The sequence below is a fragment of the Carcharodon carcharias genome, chromosome 13, assembly GCF_017639515.1.
Source record: "Carcharodon carcharias isolate sCarCar2 chromosome 13, sCarCar2.pri, whole genome shotgun sequence".
Lineage (NCBI taxonomy): Eukaryota > Metazoa > Chordata > Chondrichthyes > Lamniformes > Lamnidae > Carcharodon > Carcharodon carcharias.
Window position 1 is genome coordinate 102,561,807 of NC_054479.1, and position 21,949 is coordinate 102,583,755.

The following is a 21,949-nucleotide window of genomic DNA, read 5'->3' on the forward strand; positions in this document are numbered from 1 at the left end:
ATCATCTCAAATGGTTTACCTTAGTAATGGAGACAAGCACTTCTGAATTGGAAGGGCTAAATTCAATGCAATGAGATAAGATCTAGTGAGAAAAAAATGGAACCAGAGATTGATAGGAAAAACAGAATAATGGGTGATCTTTAAGAAAGATACAGGAACAAGCTTGGTACATTCCAATAAGGGCAAAATGAAAGGGAGCAAAAAACAGAGCTCCTTGGAGGATAAGGAATAGATATTATGATGAAACAATAAAGGAGGATGTATGATGGAAAATAAGACTGGCAAAGAGAGAGTATGAGAATAGAATGATAGTCAGCATACAAGGAACCTCAAAAAGCTTCCACCAGTATGTAAATACTAAGTGGCTAGTAAGATATGGAGTGGGTCCTATTAGAGACAAAGAGGGTGATATATACTTGGAGATGGAGGGCAGGTCGAGTATACTTAATGAGTTCTTTGTATCAGTGTTTACTAAGGAAGACGATTTTGACAAAATATTGATAGAAGCTGAGATAGTGGAGGCAATGGATAGTGTGAGAATTGAGAGGGAGGAGGTATGGGAAGGCTGGCTATGCTTAGAGTAGATGAGAAGCTTGTCTGAATGGCTTGCACTGCAGTTTGCTAAAGGAAGGGAGAGATAGCGAAAGGGCTTGCCCTAATCTTCCAATCTTTCCTAGTTATGGGGGAGGTACTGGACGATTAGGGAATGGCAAATGTGACGCTCTTGCTCATAAAGGGCTCTAAGGACAGTCCTAGCAACTACAGGCCAGTTAGTTCTTTGAGCAGTGGGTTAGATTTTAGAATCCATAATCAGGGGGAAATCAATAAGCACCCCGAGCAGTTTGAGTTAATTAAGGAGAGCCAACATGGAAAAGTAAAAGGAAGATCTTGCCTGACTAATCTCATTGATTCTTTTGATGAAGTAACAGAGAAGGTTGATGAAGGGAACATGGTAGATGTTGTCTAAATGGATTTTAATAAATTGTTTGGCACAGTACTGCATAAAAGGCTGGTTAAAAAAACTGAAGCTTATGGAATAGGAAGGTTGGAACCCAGAAGGATAAAAAATCGGTTGAAGGATGGAAGCAGCAAGTCGTGGTAGAAGTGGTTTTTTGGACTTTTTTTTTTGGTAGTAGACAGTGATATTCCCCAGAGGTCAGTGCTAGGATTGCTGATTTTTTGGCCATATATAAAAGACTTGGATGTGGAATACAAAATTTGCTGATGATACCAAACTTAGATGAGTGGCAAACAGTAAGAACAATACAAATCACCTGTAAAAGGACATGGATAGGTGAGTAGAATGGGCAGATAAGTGGAAGATGGAATTCAATACAGAGAAATATAAGGTTTAATGAAATGATAGGGGATGCAAAATATACTTAATAGCACAATTCTAAATAGTGTGTGGGAATAGTGAGACCAAGTTGGTGGTGGGGGTGGGGGGGGTCCATGGATCTTTGAAGTTGGCAGGACATACTGAGAGAGTGGTGAGCAAAACATATGGGATCCTGGGCTTCATAAATGGAGGCATTGAGTACAAAAGCAGAGAAGTTTATCTTTATAAAGCCCTGGTTAGACCCCAATTAGAATATTGCATCCAGTTCTGCACACCACAATTTAAGAAAGATGTAAAGGAGCTTGAGAAAATGCAGAGGAGATTTACCAGAATGATGGCAGGGAATGGGGGGCTTTAGCAACAAGGTTAGGTTGTAAAGCCTGAAGTTGTTCTCCTTGGAACAAAGGAGATTTTGAGGGGAGATTTGACAGAGGTGTACAAGATTATGACAGGCTTAGATTTGATAGACAGGAAAAAACTCATCCCATTATCTGATGGTCCAAGGAGAACAATGATCTGGTGGGAGCAGAAACAATCAATAATTTCAAAAGGAAATTGGTGGACTCTTGAAGGAAATAAGCTTGCAAGGCAACCGGGATTGACTGAAGGAATGGACTGATAGGTTTGTGCTGTGGAGAGCTGGCATGGTATCAATAGGCCTCCTTCTCTGCCCTAAATGATTCCATGACTCTATAATATTCCCATTCCGCTAAATGTTATGTGAGGTGTACAATTTCTTAAATGCTCCTCGATAAGTTACAACATAATAAAGAAAGATATAATTCCTTTCAAATCAAACAATTAGAAATGAAAACTTGAGTAAATATGCAAGGTGCATCTTGTTACCTGCAGTAGCAGACCACTTGGAGTCAGAAAAAAATCCACTTGTGGAGACAGACAGTGCAAGATGTAAAACTGCTGTCACTTACCAGGTACGTAGCTGGTGGTAGATGCAGTTGAAGTCGTTGTTACAATCGGTGACGTAGTTTCTATAGAGAAGGCAAACATGTCAACCTGTTACGCTGCACAATCAGGCTTTATGAGTCGGTACCAAAATTTTAAACCATGCTTTTCTGCTACACAGTGTCAAGTACAAAAATTGCAAAACTTAAATCTAGACACCTTCATCTTGGTCTGTTTAATTAAATTATTTTAACAATGATAGAATACAACTTTTATTGACCCTTATATGCAGGCTATAATTTCCACAAAAGTTGCTGGAATTATCATGTAGATTTGATCATGCTATTAATGGCATTCCTGCCAATATTAATTTGAAAACCATTGAAAACTTTTTACAACAGACTGATCCATATTGATCTCAGCTGCCCAGATAAACAGCACTTCTGAAAACACTTGGGCAGCAATCCTGGCAATTATACAGGACTCACTCCTCCAATGACCCTCCAATGCTGAGCTGCCAGGTATATTTAAGGTCAGAGACGGGTCCTGTCAACGAAATATTTATGTCAACAACCTGCACAACCAAATTTAGATGTATACCATGATGCTGTTTCTACTCAGTATGAATAGAAAATCCACTCACTCTTAATCAATGAGATTAGTCATCTTCTTAATATGTGTGAGGACACCACCATGGCTTATAGTGCAGAAAATTGCTATGCTAGTCCAAAAGGAGGTGCAGGCATGAAAATTAATGCAACAGATAAATGATGGATGAAACAATATTAAGCAAAAATTTAAATAAATATTAAGCACCTTGTTACTATTCACTTTTCTATGGAAACATGAGCCCATTTCTTTTTCGTGAACAGAAATGATAGTCAAAAGAATCTGTACAGCTATAGAGTTACTTTTTTTTAAAATCACTCGCAATAACTCTTAATCTTAGATCTACTTATTGCTTTATTCACTGATCCATGTTGGATGTAAAACTTGACTAAAACAGGATAGGTTTGTTCAAAGTGCTGTTGCACTCAAAGACATAATGTCCCAGACACCACCATCACCATCCCTGGACATGTCCTGTCCCACCGGCAGAACAGACCAGCAGAGGTGGCAGCACAGTGACATACAGTCAGGAGGGAGTTGCTCTGGGAGTCCTCAACATCGACCCTGGACCCCATGGGCAGAATTCTCTGGTCGGCGAGCGGGGGTAGGGCCCACTCGTCGACATGTAAAATGATGCGCGGTGACATCAGATGGGCGTCCCAATGTCACCTTGCGTCTTTTAGATTTTCAGCTCAGCTGGCATGCACCCGACTCAGCTGTGCGCCTGCCGAACTGTCAGAGGCCTATTAAGGCCATTTAAATAGTAATTCATTTAATTAGCTGAACTGCCCGTCCAACCATCAGGTTGGCAGGCAGGCGAAGAGCCCAGGCGGCCTTTGCATGTCTCATGAAACCTCATCCACCGGCGGAATGAGGTTGCATGAAGTGTTTTAAAAATCCTTAAAAATTTTATAAATAATTCTTTCACATGTTCCAACTCAGGGGACATGTTTTAAAAGTTTTTATTTCCCTTTATTTAAATTTACACATGTCAAACTGATCTCCCTGAGGCACCTCCGTACCTCAGAGATCTCTGTGCTTTTTTGCACGCATGCGTGAAAGAGCACAGGGAACGACTCAGGGAATCCCCCCCACCCGCACAGGGAGCACTCAGCACTTCTGGGCGAGTGTCATGCTGGGCAGGCCTTAACTGGCCCGCCCTAGTAAAATGGCGGCACGTCCCTGTTCGGGGGCGCCGATTGGGTTCATGCCCGTCCCTGCCCACCTCCGCACAACTCTCCCAACGGGGGTAAATTTCTGCCCCATGAAGTCTTATGGCATCAGATCAAACATGGGCAAGGAAACCTCCTGCTGATTATCACGTGATAATCCCTCAGTGATGAATCAATGCTCCTCCATGTTGAACACCACTTGGAGGGAACACTGAGGGTGGCAAGGGCGCAGAATGTACTCTGAGTGGGGGACTTCAATGTCCATCACCAAAAGTGGCTTGGTAGCACCACTACTGACCAAGCTGGCCGAGTCCTAAATGACATAGCTGCTAGACTGCGTTTGCGGCTGGTAGTGAAGGAACCAACAAGAGGGAAAAACATACTTGGCCTCATCTTCACTAACCTGCCTACCACAGATGCATCTGTCCATGACAGTATCGGTAGGAGTGACCACCGCACAGTCAATGTGGAGACAAAGTCCCAGCTTCACATTGAGGGTACCCTCCACCCTGTTGTGTGGCACCACCACTGTGCTAAATGGGATAGATTTTGAATAGATCGAGCGACTCAAGGCTGGGCATCCATGAGGTGCTGTGGGCCATCAGCAGCAGCAGAATTGTACTCAAGCACAATCTGTAACCTCACCACCTGTCATCTGCCCCATTCTACCATTACTATCAAACTAGGGTACCTGGTTCAATGAAGAGTGCAGGAGGGCACGCCAGGAGCAGCATCAGGCATATCTAAAAATGAATACTCAACCTGGTGAAGCTATAACACAGAATTATTTGCATGCCAAATAGCATATGCAGCAAGTGATAGACAGAGCTAAGTGATCGCACAACCAACGTATCAGATCTAAGATCTGCAGTCCCACCTCATCCAGTCCTGAATGACAACGGTGGACATTTAAACAACTTACTGGAGGAGGAGGCTCCACAAATATCCCCATCCTCATTGATGGAGGAGCCCAGCACATCAGTGCAATGGATAAGGCTGAAGCATTTGCTACAATTTTCACCCAGAAGTGCCGAGTGGATGATCTATCTCAGCCTCCTCTGGAGGTCCCCAGCATCATAGATGCCAGCCTTCAGCCAATTCGATTCACTCCACATGATATCAAGAAATGGCTGAAGGCACTGGATACTGCAAAGGCTATGGGCCCTGACAATATTCCAGCAATAGTACTGAAGACTTGTGCACCAGAACTTGCCATGCCCAAGCTGTTCCAGTAAACTGTTCCACAACACTGGCATCTACCTGACTATGTGGAAAATTGCCCAGTATGTCCAGAACACAAAAAGCAGGATGAATCCAACCCAGCTAATTACTGCCCCATCAGTATAGTCTCAATCATCAGTAGATTAATGGAAGGGATCATCACAGTGCTATCAAGCAGAACTTGCTCAGCAATAACTTGCTCAGCAATAACTTGCTCACTGATGCCCAGTTTGGGTTCCGTCAGGGCCACTGAGCTCCTGACCTCATTACAGCCTTGGTTCAAACATGGGCAAAAGAGCTGAACTCCCGAGGTGAGGTGAGAGTGACTGCCCTTGACATCAAGGCTGCATTTGACAGAGTGTGGCATCAAGGAACTGTAGCAAAACTGGAGTCAATAGGAATCAGGGGGAAAGCTCTCCGCTGGTTGGAGTCCTACCCAGCACAAAGGAAGATGGTTGTGGTTGTTGGAGGTCAGTCATCTCAGCTCCAGGACATCACCGCAGGAGTTTCTCAGGGTAGTGTCCTCGGCCCAAACATCTTCAGCTGCTTCATCAATGACCATTCTTCCATCGTAAGGTCAGAAATGGGGATGTTCGCTGATGATTGCACAATGTTCAGCACCATTCGTGATTCCTCAGATACTGAAGCAGTCCTTGTCTAAATGCAACAAGACCTGAACAAAATCCAGGCTTGGGCTGACAAGTAACATTCACGCTACACAAATGTCAGGCAATGACTACCTCTAACAAGAGAGAATCCAGCCATCACCCCTTGATGTTCAATGGCATTACCATCACTGAATCCCCTACTATCAACATCCTGGGGGTAACCATTGACCAGAAGAATTGGACTAACCATACAAATAATGTGGCTATGAGAGCAGGTCAGAGGCTCGGAATCCTGCAATGAGTAACCCACCTACTGATTCCCCAAAAACTACCCACCATCTACGAAACACAAGTCAGGAGTGTGATGGAAGGTTCCCCACTTGCCTGGATGAGTGTAGCTCCAACAACACTCAAGAAGCTTGACACCATCCAGAACAAAGCAGCCCGCTTGATTGGCACCAAATCCACAAACATTCACTCCCTCCATCAGTGATGCACAGTAGCAGCAGTGTGTACCAACTACAAGGTGCACTGCAGGAATCTACCAAGGCTCTTTCGACAGCACCTTCCAAAACCACGACCACTACAATCTAGAAGGAGAAGGGCAGCAGATAGAGGGAAACATCACCAGCTGAAAGTTCCCCTCCTAGTCACTCACCATCCTGATTTGGAAGTATATCGCCATTCCTTCACTGTCAGTGGGTCAAAGTCCTGGAACTCCTTCCCTAACAGCACTGTGGTTGTGCCTACACCACATGGACTGCGGTGGTTTAAGAAGACAGCTTACCACCACCATCTGAAGGGCAGCTAAGTATGGGCAATAAATGCTGGCCCAGCAAGCAAAGACAACATCCCATGAATGAATAAAAAAACATATTATCTGCTGATATATATCATATTTACCAGGAATTGTGGTTGTAGAGGTAGTTTCAGGCAGACGGGTTGTTGTCCATTCTATTATTATTTGTGGCTCACAGCAAACCCGAATTTGGTAGTCATAGCAAAATCTCCTGTCCGAAAAAGCACTTTCAGTGAATTTACAGACAAGTCCTGTGTCTATGTCACAGGTCACATTGTCTGTTGATTCACTGATTGGCCGCTCAGGGTAATCAGCAAATTGGCACTGAATTTTATTAATTGCATCAGAAGAGGAAGGACACAGTTCATCGCGTTTGGGATCCAATAATTCAGAATCGCCCGGGCTGATCACAGAAGGTGTATTTTCATTGAACCAACCAGACCATTCACCATTGCATTCCGCCTCTGCAAAATAAGAAGTCTAGATTTAATGAATCTGCCTTTAATCAACTTAATTAACTAGAAATACAAAGACTAAAATGGTAGCACAACTTTACTAAATTTAATCCCATTTCATCACAATTTCACTAAACAATTTCACTACAATGAAAGAAAAATATCAAGTCAGCACAACATTTGACTGCATGACTGGTCTAGTGTCAGGCTGGCTTTGTCACACTAGGATTCCACTCATTTCAAAGATCAATGGAATAACTTTCAGCTGCCTACCAGAGCAGGGTTGGTGAAATGAAGTTGAAGGAAGGAAACTTTGACCCAGAGGCTGACTGATTTTCTGGTGACCAGTATACACAGACTTGGAAAGAAAAGGAAAAGACCAACGGGCATTGCAGCTAAACCTGCATGACTAAGAGAGATGGATTGTGGGCCAATCAGCATCTAGTTGCTCTTCATTGCTCAGCAGCGTTACCAGAGAGGTGGTGGCTGCTGCTGGTATTGCACCCACACAAGCACCAAGCGATCCAGGCCATGGGTGAATGATGGTGGGAGGGTGTTCACAGAGCTGGCTGTGTGTTGGTAAGGTTGTCAGCAGCAAGGGCAGGGGCATGGCTCTCTCCATTCCCAACACCAGGACCCTCAATGAGTCACTGAGTGCCTTTGAATGAGGGACCCCCACACCGAAGTATAAATCTGTATGATGGAATGAAGTGGATCAGCAGCATGAATTTCTCTCATTCCATGACATTTTGTTTTAAAACTCCTGTGTTGCCATTGTGTGACAAATGTGCTTGGTAACTGAAATTCTATGTACTACGGATCTGTACTGAAATTAAGTATTTGATGGATTAATACATGTATATACTGAAATTAGGTATACTACTGCTGCATATAACCAAGCACAAAAGCTGCAGAACTCAAATATAGACACTTGTAGGTTAGCCTACTCATAAAATTTCTTTAGTGGAGGGCTAGTTCAACTACTAATGAAGTCTACATTGAGAACATCATTTCCGCAAGTATGAGTGTTGCTGGAATTGCCACATAGATTTGACCATGATGTTAATGGAGCTCCAGTAAACGTCTGATTCCAATGGGCAGTGGAAAGTTCGAACAAAAGTTAGACTCATTTGACATCACCTGTCCAGATAAACAGTGGCTCTTAAGATACTTGGGCAGCAACTCTGATATTTGTACAGGACACACTGGGAAGTGATTTATATGGAGATTATGGCATAGTGGTGATGTCATTAGTAATCTAGAGACCCAGGATAATGTACTGAGATCATTTGTTCAAATCCTACCATGGCAGCTGATGGAGTTTAAATTCAATTAATAAAATCTGGAATTGAAAGCTACTCTCAATAATGCTGACAATGACAGCTATCATCAATTTTTGTAAAAACCCATTTGGTTCATTGATGTCTTTTAGGGAAGGAAATCTGCCATCCTCACCCAAACTGGCCTACTTGTGACTCCAGACTCCAGACCCATAGTCATATGGTTGACAGATAATTACTCTCTGAAATGGCCTAGTTAGCTATTCAGTTCAAAAGCAGTTAGGGATTGGCGACAAATGTTGGCCTTGCCGGTGGTGCCCACATCTCATCAAAGAATAAATATTAACGCTCCTCCCCAGATCCTCCAGTGCTGGCCGGCTCAGAGTATGTAAGGTCAGTGGGAGGTCCTACTGGTTAAATATCTGTGCCAGGGAACTGTACCACTATATTCAGACCTATGTCATATTGCTGTTTCCAATCAGTGCTAAAAGAGATTAGATTGACAGCCACGCTGACCTATGCATCAGTTACTTTTTTGACATGAGTGTGGACAACACAATGGCTTATGATGCAGAAAACAACAATGCTAGTCCAGAAGGAGCTGAAGGCATGAAAATTGCTGTTAAGTTTTAAATAATAGGTGAAACTGTTTGGCAAAGAATTCAAAGATATATTAATCATCTTATCACTATCATCCTCACTATTTGCCCATTTACTTTATGTGGATTAATGATTTGATTAAAATAGCAGACAGAAGATTATATTACAAATCTGTGTCTTTTGGGCTATTATCTCAGATAGTCATTTCTAACCTTAGTTCTAACTATTGCTTTATTTACTTGATCTATTGATCCTTTTCGATGTAAAATTTTCACTAAATCGGCACAGGTTAGGTCTAAGTGCTTTTGTACTCAAAGACATACGCTTTGCGTATATTTACCAGGAATTGTGGTTGTAGAGGTAGTTTCAGGCAGACGGGTTGTTGTCCATTCTATTATTATTTGTGGCTCACAGCAAACCCGAATTTGGTAGTCATAGCAAAATCTCCTGTCCGATAAAGCACTTTCAGTGAATTTACAGACAAGTCCTGTGTCTATGTCACAGGTCACATTGTCTGTTGATTCACTTATTGGCCGCTCAGGGTAATCAGCAAATTGGCACTGAATTTTATTAATTGCATCAGAAGAGGAAGGACACAGTTCATCGCGTATGGGATCCAATAATTCAGAATCGCCCGGGCTGATCACAGAAGGTGTATTTTCATTGAACCAACCAGACCATTCACCATTGCATTCCTCCTCTGCAAAATAAGAAGTCTAGGCTTAATGAATCTGCCTTTAATCAACTTAATTAACTAGAAATACAAAGACTAAAATGGTAGCACGACTTTACTAAATTTAATCCCATTTCATCACAATTTCACTAAACAATTTCACTACGATGAAGCAAAAATATCAAGTCAGCACAACATTTGACTGCAAGATTGGTCTAGTGTCAGGCTGGTTTTGTCACACTAGGATTCCACTCATTTCAAAGATCAACGGAATGATTTTCAGCTGCCTACTAGAGCAGGGTTGGTGAAATGAAGTTGAAGGAAGGAAACTTTGACCCAGAAGCTGACTGGAAAGAAAAGGAACAGACCAACGGGTATTGCAGCTAAACATGCATGACTAAGAGAGATGGATTGGCTGCCTGACTCATTCCTTGATATAGTTTTAGAAATTCAAGCGTTCACAATGGATGACAAATATATTTGTTAACAGGGAAGCTGTTGGAAATCAGAATATATATTACAATACACCCCTCTCACTTGCAGCTCAGCATGCTGGAATCACATGTGAAGGATATGGGTGTGGAGGTTAATGCTCATTGCAAAATTCACCTTACTTCACATCAGCTTTCAATATACTTTCCTGTTCTGCTAATTTATATAACATATACTACACACCGCATCCTGACTTGGAACTATATTGCCGTTCACCTTCACTACTGATCGGTCAGAATTCTGTACCTACTTCCCTAACAACACTGTGGGCATACCTACACCATATGGACTGCAACGATTCAAGGAGGCGGCTCACCACCACCTTCTCGAGGACAATTAGGGATGGGCAATAAATGCTGATCTCATCCTGCAAATGAATAAAAATAAAAAGGAGCACAATTTCCTAAGTGTTGTCCTAAAGTTTGCAACTTAATGAGCAGAGATGCAAACATTCAAAACAAACAACTGGAAAGGAATATTTGTGTTTGAAAATGAAAGCGATCTCTTGCTACCTACTCAAGACAGCCCACATGGAATTAGAAAGTAATGACCTTGTAAAGAAAGACTTGGTGTGGGGTGTAAAAACGTTGTCGCTTACCAGGCATGTAGCTGGTGGCGGATGTAGTTGTAGTCGGTCTCACTGTCAGTGGTGTCGTTCCTATAGAGCAGAAAGAAGATTTCAACCTGTTACATGGCACCCAGAGGCTCATCAGCATCAGATCTAAAAACCTGCTTTCTTTTTGCATGTAACCAAGTATAAAAATTGCAAAAGTGAAATTCTCTTCTATTTTAGTCTGCTCAATAACATTATTTTAGTGTAGAGAGAATACACTATTTAATAGTCTTTACACTCAGTATAACATTCCTACAATATAAGTGTTACTGGAATTGTCATGTGGATTTAATGGAGTTCCTGTAAATGGTAGTTTTCAATCGCCAGTGGGAACTTCTCACAGTAGACAGGTGCATGCTGAACTGAGTTACCCAGATAAATAGATCTGAAGATACTGAAGCAACCTTGATAATTATACAAAGGGAACATCTCCTTATGCCCTACAGCACAGCCTGGACCAGAGAATGCAGGGTGAGGGGGAAATCCTCGGGTTCAACAGCGTCTGTTGCTATTCACCGGTAATTGAGATTAAATTGCCAGTGATGCTGACCTATGCATCGATCATTTTGTTCAGATGTGTGTGATCAGCAGATTGGTTTATAACACAGAAGGCCCATGTAAAAGTCTCAAAAGGGTTGAATGCATAATAGGTGCTCTAAGTTGGATGACATTTCCACACAGACTTGTGAGATCTTTTATCACATTCCAATTACACAATTTCACCACTATGGTGCATAGAATATTAAATCAGCACAACATATGATAGCTTGACTGATCTAGCATCAGGTTCTTTTTTAGACTCTTATTCCACTCACTGAGCGGAATTCGATGCATTCTCCCATGGCGAGTTTGGTGGCTGAGGGGCATATAATCGGGCAGGAGAGTGGAGGGTGGGGGCCTGCCTCCGCACCAATTAAATCTGCGGCAGGAAGACTTGCGGACAGCCTTCCTGCCAAATGCCAACTGAAGCCCTTAGGTGAGCAATTAATGTCCATTTAAAGGCATCATTCTGCTGCCGTTGGTACTTATCAAGCGGCAGAAAGGACACTCACCATGCAGGAAGCCCAGGGCAGAAGTTTTCAATCGGTGGGCAGGCAAGCGCCCAACCCACTCGAGCATGAAATGATGCACATTAACGTTGGCCAAGCATGCCGACGTCAACGCGCAGTCATGGGATCGTTTGGTTGGCGGGCGTGCGCCGGAGCGAGAAGTGCGCCCTTCGACAATTAAAAGACCTGTTAAGGCCATTAAGTTATCAATTAACATAAATTTTTCATTGCCCATCCAACCTAACAGTTGGCGGGCAACGAATTTTTTTGGAAACCTCATCCACGGGTAGAATAAGGTTTTCAAAAGCAAATAAAAATAAAAACTTTAATTTTTCATTAATAACATAAGGGGACATATTTTATTACATTCTTAATTTCTTTATTTTTTTATATATGTCTTCATCTCCCTGAGGCAGCTCCATGCCTCAGGGAGATTATGCTGCGCTCGCTCACTCACACTCATGCACAAGATTTGCACTCAGCGCGCTCGCACTCCCCTCCCCCACACCCATCCCCCACACAAGCAGTGCATAGCGCTGCCACTCGCGTTTGACACTGGGTGTGAAATTTAATTGGCCCACCAGCGTGAAATCGCGGTGCAGTGCCGATCGTGGGTGGCGGTCAGCTTCCTGAATGCTCTAGCCCGCCTCCACTGAGCACCCCCGCCAAGGGCAAAATTCTGCCCCCATAATCCAAATCCTGACAGGGTTGCTTGCGGACTTCCAAAGGTGCCCTCATTCCCTCAGTGCCTGATTGTGAGCCCTGGCATTGGAAAGTGGGGGGGAGGGGCTGCCTACTGAGTGCCACCCCCTTCCCTTGCTGCCAACACACTTCCCAATACACTGCCAACTCCGTGATCCCCCTTCCACCATCATTCACCTGTGGCCGGGGTCCGTGGCAACCCTAGTCATTTGGTGGGTGCATTACCAATAGTAGCACCACCTCTCCAATATCACTGCTGAGCAATGAAGAGGAGCCAGCCTCTAAATGGCTGGCAGTTCGCGGCAGACTGGACAATTTTTTCAAAGATCGAGAGGGCGATGTTCAGCTGCTGCAAGAGGAGGAACGGGTGGTGGATTGAAATGAAATTCTACAAAAGAATCTGCTCCCAGCGGTTGCCAGAAAACATTTTCCTGGAGACCTCAAAAGAAAAACTGGTGAGCCCTATACCTGGGCTCTAAACAATGCAGAATAGCTCAAAAATCAAAACCCTATTGAAATGATGGGTGGAATTTAATATAGGTGTCAGGGTTCTCACCTGACCACTGAGGAGCCAACGAGAGCCCCTCTTGCCACTTTTCGGAAGGTATGGTACATTAAATGCCAATCAGGCACTTAACTGGGCAGCAATGAGTTTTGTCTGGGATCAAAGATCCCAGGGCTTAAGTCCCACCATCCGAGAACAGCAGGCCAATCAGCATCTAGTTGCTCTTCATTGCTCAGCAGCGTTACCAGAGAGGTGGTAGCTGCTGCTAGTATTGCACCCACACAAGCACCAAGCAATCCAGGCCATGGGTGAATAATGGTGGGAGGGAGTTCACAGAGCTGGCTTTATGTTGGTAAGGTTGTCAGCAGCAAGGGCAGGGGCATGGCTCTCTCTCTTCCCAACACCAGGACCCTCAATGAGGCACTGAGTGCCTTTCAATGACGGACCCCCCCCACCGAAGTATAAATCTGTATGATGGAATGAAGTGGATCAGCAGCATGAATTTCTCTCATTCCTTGACATTTTGTTTTACAACTCCTGTGTTGCCATTGTGTGACAAATGTGCTTGGTAACTGAAATTCTATGTACTACGGATCTGTACTGAAATTAAGTATTTGATGGATTAATACATATATATACTGAAATTAGATATACTACTGCTGCATATAACCAAGCACAAAAGCTGCAGAACTCAAATATAGACACTTGTAGATTAGCCTACTCATAAAATTTCTTTAGTGGAGGGCTAGTTCAACTACTAATGAACTCTACATTGAGAACATCATTTCCGCAAGTATGAGTGTTGCTGGAATTGTCACATAGATTTGACCATGATGTTAATGGAGCTCCAGTAAACATCTGATTCCAATGGGCAGTGGAAAGTTTGTACAACAGTTAGACTCATTTTTCCAGATTAACAGTGGCTCTTAAGATACTTGGGCAGCAATCCTGATATTTGTACAGGACACACTGGGAAGTGATCTGTATGGAGATTATGACATAGTGGTGATGTCACTAGTAATGAAGAGACCCAGGATAATGTACTGAGATCATGTGTTCAAATCCTACCATGGCAGCTGATGGAGTTTAAATTCAATTAATAAAATCTGGAATTGAAAGCTACTCTCAATAATGCTGACAATGACAGCTGTCGTCAATTTTTTGTAAAAACCCATTTGGTTCACTAATGTCCTTTAGGGAAGGAAATCTGCCATCCTCACCCAGTCTGGCCTACTTGTGACTCCAGACCCATAGTCATGTGGTTGACAGATAATTACTCACTGAAATGGCCTAGTTAGCTATTCAGTTCAAAAGCAGTTAGGGATTGGCGACAAATGTTGGCCTTGCCGGTGATGCCCACATCTCATCAAAGAATAAATATTAACGCTCCTCCCCAGATCCTCCAGTGCTGACCGGCTCAGAGTATGTAAGGTCAGTGGGAGGTCCTACTGGTTAAATATCTGTGCCAGGGAACTGTACCACTATATTCAGACCTATGTCATATTGCTGTTTCCAATCAGTGCTAAAAGAGATTAGATTGACAGCCACGCTGACCTATGCATCAGTTACTTTTTTGACATGAGTGTGGACAACACAATGGCTTATGATGCAGAAAACAACAATGCTAGTCCAGAAGGAGCTGAAGGCATGAAAATTGCGGTTAAGTTTTAAATAATAGGTGAAACTGTTTGGCAAAGAATTCAAAGATATATTAATCATCTTATCACTATCATCCTCACGATTTGCCCATTTACTTTATGTGGATTAATGATTTGATTAAAATAGCAGACAGAAGATTATATTACAAATCTGTGTCTTTTGGGCTATTATCTCAGATAGTCATTTCTAACCTTAGTTCTAACTATTGCTTTATTTACTTGATCTATTGATCCTTTTGGATGTAAAATTTTCACTAAATCGGCACAGGTTAGGTCTAACTGCTTTTGTACTCAAAGACATACGCTTTGCGTATATTTACCAGGAATTGTGGTTGTAGAGGTAGTTTCAGGCAGACGGGTTGTTGTCCATTCTATTATTATTTGTGGCTCACAGCAAACCCGAATTTGGTAGTCATAGCAAAATCTCCTGTCCGAAAAAGCACTTTCAGTGAATTTACAGACAAGTCCTGTGTCTATGTCACAGGTCACATTGTCTGTTGATTCACTTATTGGCCGCTCAGGGTAATCAGCAAATTGGCACTGAATTTTATTAATTGCATCAGAAGAGGAAGGACACAGTTCATCGCGTATGGGATCCAATAATTCAGAATCGCCCGGGCTGATCACAGAAGGTGTATTTTCATTGAACCAACCAGACCATTCACCATTGCATTCCTCCTCTGCAAAATAAGAAGTCTAGGCTTAATGAATCTGCCTTTAATCAACTTAATTAACTAGAAATACAAAGACTAAAATGGTAGCACGACTTTACTAAATTTAATCCCATTTCATTACAATTTCACTAAACAATTTCACTACGATGAAGCAAAAATATCAAGTCAGCACAACATTTGACTGCAAGATTGGTCTAGTGTCAGGCTGGTTTTGTCACACTAGGATTCCACTCATTTCAAAGATCAACGGAATGATTTTCAGCTGCCTACTAGAGCAGGGTTGGTGAAATGAAGTTGAAGGAAGGAAACTTTGACCCAGAAGCTGACTGGAAAGAAAAGGAACAGACCAACGGGTATTGCAGCTAAACATGCATGACTAAGATGGATTGGCTGCCTGACTCATTCCTTGATATAGATTTAGAAATTCAAGCGTTCACAATGGATGACAAATATATTTGTTAACAGGGAAGCTGTTGGAAATCAGAATATATATTACAATACACCCCTCTCACTTGCAGCTCAGCATGCTGGAATCACATGTGAAGGATATGGGTGTGGAGGTTAATGCTCATTGCAAAATTCACCTTACTTCACATCAGCTTTCAATATACTTTCCTGTTCTGCTAATTTATATAACATATACTACACACCGCATCCTGACTTGGAACTATATTGCCGTTCACCTTCACTACTGATCGGTCAGAATTCTGTACCTACTTCCCTAACAACACTGTGGGCATACCTACACCATATGGACTGCAACGATTCAAGGAGGCGGCTCACCACCACCTTCTCGAGGACAATTAGGGATGGGCAATAAATGCTGATCTCATCCTGCAAATGAATAAAAATAAAAAGGAGCACAATTTCCTAAGTGTTGTCCTAAAGTTTGCAACTTAATGAGCAGAGATGCAAACATTCAAAACAAACAACTGGAAAGGAATATTTGTGTGTGAAAATGAAAGCGATCTCTTGCTACCTACTCAAGGACAGCCCACATGGAATTAGAAAGTAATGACCTTGTAAAGAAAGACTTGGTGTGGGGTGTAAAAACGTTGTCGCTTACCAGGCATGTAGCTGGTGGCGGATGTAGTTGTAGTCGGTCTCACTGTCAGTGGTGTCGTTCCTATAGAGCAGAAAGAAGATTTCAACCTGTTACACGGCACCCAGAGGCTCATCAGCATCAGATCTAAAAACCTGCTTTCTTTTTACATGTAACCAAGTATAAAAATTGCAAAAGTGAAATTCTCTTCTATTTTAGTCTGCTCAATAACATTATTTTAGTGTAGAGAGAATACACTATTTAATAGTCTTTACACTCAGTATAACATTCCTACAATATAAGTGTTACTGGAATTGTCATGTGGATTTAATGGAGTTCCTGTAAATGGTAGTTTTCAATCGCCAGTGGGAACTTCTCACAGTAGACAGGTGCATGCTGAACTGAGTTACCCAGATAAATAGATCTGAAGATACTGAAGCAACCTTGATAATTATACAAAGGGAACATCTCCTTATGCCCTACAGCACAGCCTGGACCAGAGAATGCAGGGTGAGGGGGAAATCCTCGGGTTCAACAGCGTCTGTTGCTATTCACCGGTAATTGAGATTAAATTGCCAGTGATGCTGACCTATGCATCGATCATTTTGTTCAGATGTGTGTGATCAGCAGATTGGTTTATAACACAGAAGGCCCATGTAAAAGTCTCAAAAGGGTTGAATGCATAATAGGTGCTCTAAGTTGGATGACATTTCCACACAGACTTGTGAGATCTTTTATCACATTCCAATTACACAATTTCACCACTATGGTGCATAGAATATTAAATCAGCACAACATATGATAGCTTGACTGATCTAGAATCAGGTTCTTTTTTAGACTCTTATTCCACTCACTGAGCGGAATTCGATGCATTCTCCCATGGCGAGTTTGGTGGCTGAGGGGCATATAATCGGGCAGGAGAGTGGAGGGTGGGGGCCTGCCTCCGCATCAATTAAATCTGCGGCAGGAAGACTTGCGGACAGCCTTCCTGCCAAATGCCAACTGAAGCCCTTAGGTGAGCAATTAATGTCCATTTAAAGGCATCATTCTGCTGCCGTTGGTACTTATCAAGCGGCAGAAAGGACACTCACCATGCAGGAAGCCCAGGGCAGAAGTTTTCAATCGGTGGGCAGGCAAGCGCCAACCCACTCGAGCATGAAATGATGCACATTAACGTTGGCCAAGCATGCCGACGTCAACGCGCAGTCATCGGATCGTTTGGTTGGCGGGCGTGCGCCGGAGCGAGAAAGTGCGCCCTTCGACAATTAAAAGGCCTGTTAAGGCCATTAAGTTATCAATTAACATAAATTTTTCATTGCCCATCCAACCTAACAGTTGGCGGGCAACGAATTTTTTTGGAAACCTCATCCACGGGTAGAATAAGGTTTTCAAAAGCAAATAAAAATAAAAACTTTAATTTTTCATTAATAACATAAGGGGACATATTTTATTACATTCTTAATTTCTTTATATTTTTATATATGTCTTCATCTCCCTGAGGCAGCTCCATGCCTCAGGGAGATTATGCTGCGCTCGCTCACTCACACTCATGCACAAGATTTGCACTCAGCGCGCTCGCACTCCCCTCCCCCACACCCATCCCCCACACAAGCAGTGCATAGCGCTGCCACTCGCGTTTGACACTGGGTGTGAAATTTAATTGGCCCACCAGCGTGAAATCGCGGTGCAGTGCCGATCGTGGGTGGCGGTCAGCTTCCCTGAATGCTCTAGCCCGCCTCCACTGAGCACCCCCGCCAAGGGCAAAATTCTGCCCCCGTAATCCAAATCCTGACAGGGTTGCTTGCGGACTTCCAAAGGTGCCCTCATTCCCTCAGTGCCTGATTGTGAGCCCTGGCATTGGAAAGTGGAGGGGAGGGTCTGCCTACTGAGTGCCACCCCCTTCCCTTGCTGCCAACACACTTCCCAATACACTGCAAACTCCGTGATCCCCCTTCCACCATCATTCACCTGTGGCTGGGGTCCGTGGCAACCCTAGTCATTTGGTGGCTGCATTACCAATAGTAGCACCACCTCTCCAATATCACTGCTGAGCAATGAAGAGGAGGCAGCCTCTAAGAGGCTGGCAGTTCGCGGCAGACTGGACAATTTTTTCAAAGATCGAGAGGGCGATGTTCAGCTGCTGCAAGAGGAGGAACGGGTGGTGGATTGAAATGAAATTCTACAAAAGAATCTGCTCCCAGCGGTTGCCAGAAAACATTTTCCTGGAGACCTCAAAAGAAAAACTGGTGAGCCCTATACCTGGGCTCTAAACAATGCAGAATAGCTCAAAAATCAAAACCCTATTGAAATGATGGGTGGAATTTAATATAGGTGTCAGGGTTCTCACCTGACCACTGAGGAGCCAACGAGAGCCCCTCTTGCCACTTTTCGGAAGGTATGGTACATTAAATGCCAATCAGGCACTTAACTGGGCAGCAATGAGTTTTGTCTGGGATCAAAGATCCCAGGGCTTAGGTCCCACCCTCCGAGAGCAGCAGGCCAATCAGCATCTAGTTGCTCTTCATTGCTCAGCAGCGTTACCAGAGAGGTGGTAGCTGCTGCTGGTATTGCACCCACACAAGCACCAAGCGATCCAGGCCATGGGTGAATAATGGTGGGAGGGAGTTCACAGAGCTGGCTTTATGTTGGTAAGGTTGTCAGCAGCAAGGGCAGGGGCATGGCTCTCTCTCTTCCCAACACCAGGAGCCTCAATGAGGCACTGAGTGCCTTTCAATGACGGACCCCCCCCACTGAAGTATAAATCTGTATGATGGAATGAAGTGGATCAGGAGCATTCTCATTCCTTGACATTTTGTTTTACAACTCCTGTGTTGCCATTGTGTGACAAATGTGCTTGGTAACTGAAATTCTATGTACTACGGATCTGTACTGAAATTAAGTATTTGATGGATTAATACATATATATACTGAAATTAGATATACTACTGCTGCATATAACCAAGCACAAAAGCTGCAGAACTCAAATATAGACACTTGTAGATTAGCCTACTCATAAAATTTCTTTAGTGGAGGGCTAGTTCAACTACTAATGAACTCTACATTGAGAACATCATTTCCGCAAGTATGAGTGTTGCTGGAATTGTCACATAGATTTGACCATGATGTTAATGGAGCTCCAGTAAACATCTGATTCCAATGGGCAGTGGAAAGTTTGTACAACAGTTAGACTCATTTTTCCAGATTAACAGTGGCTCTTAAGATACTTGGGCAGCAATCCTGATATTTGTACAGGACACACTGGGAAGTGATCTGTATGGAGATTATGACATAGTGGTGATGTCACTAGTAATGAAGAGACCCAGGATAATGTACTGAGATCATGTGTTCAAATCCTACCATGGCAGCTGATGGAGTTTAAATTCAATTAATAAAATCTGGAATTGAAAGCTACTCTCAATAATGCTGACAATGACAGCTGTCGTCAATTTTTGTAAAAACCCATTTGGTTCACTAATGTCCTTTAGGGAAGGAAATCTGCCATCCTCACCCAGTCTGGCCTACTTGTGACTCCAGACCCATAGTCATGTGGTTGACAGATAATTACTCTCTGAAATGGCCTAGTTAGCTATTCAGTTCAAAAGCAGTTAGGGATTGGCGACAAATGTTGGCCTTGCCGGTGATGCCCACATCTCATCAAAGAGTAAATATTAACGCTCCTCCCCAGATCCTCCAGTGCTGACCGGCTCAGAGTATGTAAGGTCAGTGGGAGGTCCTACTGGTTAAATATCTGTGCCAGGGAACTGTACCACTATATTCAGACCTATGTCATATTGCTGTTTCCAATCAGTGCTAAAAGAGATTAGATTGACAGCCACGCTGACCTATGCATCAGTTACTTTTTTGACATGAGTGTGGACAACACAATGGCTTATGATGCAGAAAACAACAATGCTAGTCCAGAAGGAGCTGAAGGCATGAAAATTGCGGTTAAGTTTTAAATAATAGGTGAAACTGTTTGGCAAAGAATTCAAAGATATATTAATCATCTTATCACTATCATCCTCACGATTTGCCCATTTACTTTATGTGGATTAATGATTTGATTAAAATAGCAGACAGAAGATTATATTACAAATCTGTGTCTTTTGGGCTATTATCTCAGATAGTCATTTCTAACCTTAGTTCTAACTATTGCTTTATTTACTTGATCTATTGATCCTTTTGGATGTAAAATTTTCACTAAATCGGCACAGGTTAGGTCTAACTGCTTTTGTACTCAAAGACATACGCTTTGCGTATATTTACCAGGAATTGTGGTTGTAGAGGTAGTTTCAGGCAGACGGGTTGTTGTCCATTCTATTATTATTTGTGGCTCACAGCAAACCCGAATTTGGTAGTCATAGCAAAATCTCCTGTCCGAAAAAGCACTTTCAGTGAATTTACAGACAAGTCCTGTGTCTATGTCACAGGTCACATTGTCTGTTGATTCACTTATTGGCCGCTCAGGGTAATCAGCAAATTGGCACTGAATTTTATTAATTGCATCAGAAGAGGAAGGACACAGTTCATCGCGTATGGGATCCAATAATTCAGAATCGCCCGGGCTGATCACAGAAGGTGTATTTTCATTGAACCAACCAGACCATTCACCATTGCATTCCTCCTCTGCAAAATAAGAAGTCTAGGCTTAATGAATCTGCCTTTAATCAACTTAATTAACTAGAAATACAAAGACTAAAATGGTAGCACGACTTTACTAAATTTAATCCCATTTCATCACAATTTCACTAAACAATTTCACTACGATGAAGCAAAAATATCAAGTCAGCACAACATTTGACTGCAAGATTGGTCTAGTGTCAGGCTGGTTTTGTCACACTAGGATTCCACTCATTTCAAAGATCAACGGAATGATTTTCAGCTGCCTACTAGAGCAGGGTTGGTGAAATGAAGTTGAAGGAAGGAAACTTTGACCCAGAAGCTGACTGGAAAGAAAAGGAACAGACCAACGGGTATTGCAGCTAAACATGCATGACTAAGAGAGATGGATTGGCTGCCTGACTCATTCCTTGATATAGATTTAGAAATTCAAGCGTTCACAATGGATGACAAATATATTTGTTAACAGGGAAGCTGTTGGAAATCAGAATATATATTACAATACACCCCTCTCACTTGCAGCTCAGCATGCTGGAATCACATGTGAAGGATATGGGTGTGGAGGTTAATGCTCATTGCAAAATTCACCTTACTTCACATCAGCTTTCAATATACTTTCCTGTTCTGCTAATTTATATAACATATACTACACACCGCATCCTGACTTGGAACTATATTGCCGTTCACCTTCACTACTGATCGGTCAGAATTCTGTACCTACTTCCCTAACAACACTGTGGGCATACCTACACCATATGGACTGCAACGATTCAAGGAGGCGGCTCACCACCACCTTCTCGAGGACAATTAGGGATGGGCAATAAATGCTGATCTCATCCTGCAAATGAATAAAAATAAAAAGGAGCACAATTTCCTAAGTGTTGTCCTAAAGTTTGCAACTTAATGAGCAGAGATGCAAACATTCAAAACAAACA

At 42.8% G+C, this 21,949-nt stretch overlaps 1 protein-coding gene across 1 annotated transcript in view; it reads right to left on the reverse strand.

Moving 5' to 3' along the window:
* Window positions 1–21,949, reverse strand: part of LOC121286123 (mucin-5AC-like) — a 181,153-nt gene that overhangs the window by 50,850 nt on the left and 108,354 nt on the right. The window contains exons 43-49 of the mRNA XM_041203111.1: window positions 20,661–21,020; window positions 16,419–16,478; window positions 14,999–15,358; window positions 10,750–10,809; window positions 9,327–9,686; window positions 6,756–7,115; window positions 2,269–2,328 (exon numbers count right to left, since the gene is read on the reverse strand). Coding sequence (XP_041059045.1) covers window positions 2,269–2,328; window positions 6,756–7,115; window positions 9,327–9,686; window positions 10,750–10,809; window positions 14,999–15,358; window positions 16,419–16,478; window positions 20,661–21,020 — 1,620 coding nt within the window. The remainder of the gene's footprint in view (window positions 1–2,268; window positions 2,329–6,755; window positions 7,116–9,326; window positions 9,687–10,749; window positions 10,810–14,998; window positions 15,359–16,418; window positions 16,479–20,660; window positions 21,021–21,949) is intronic.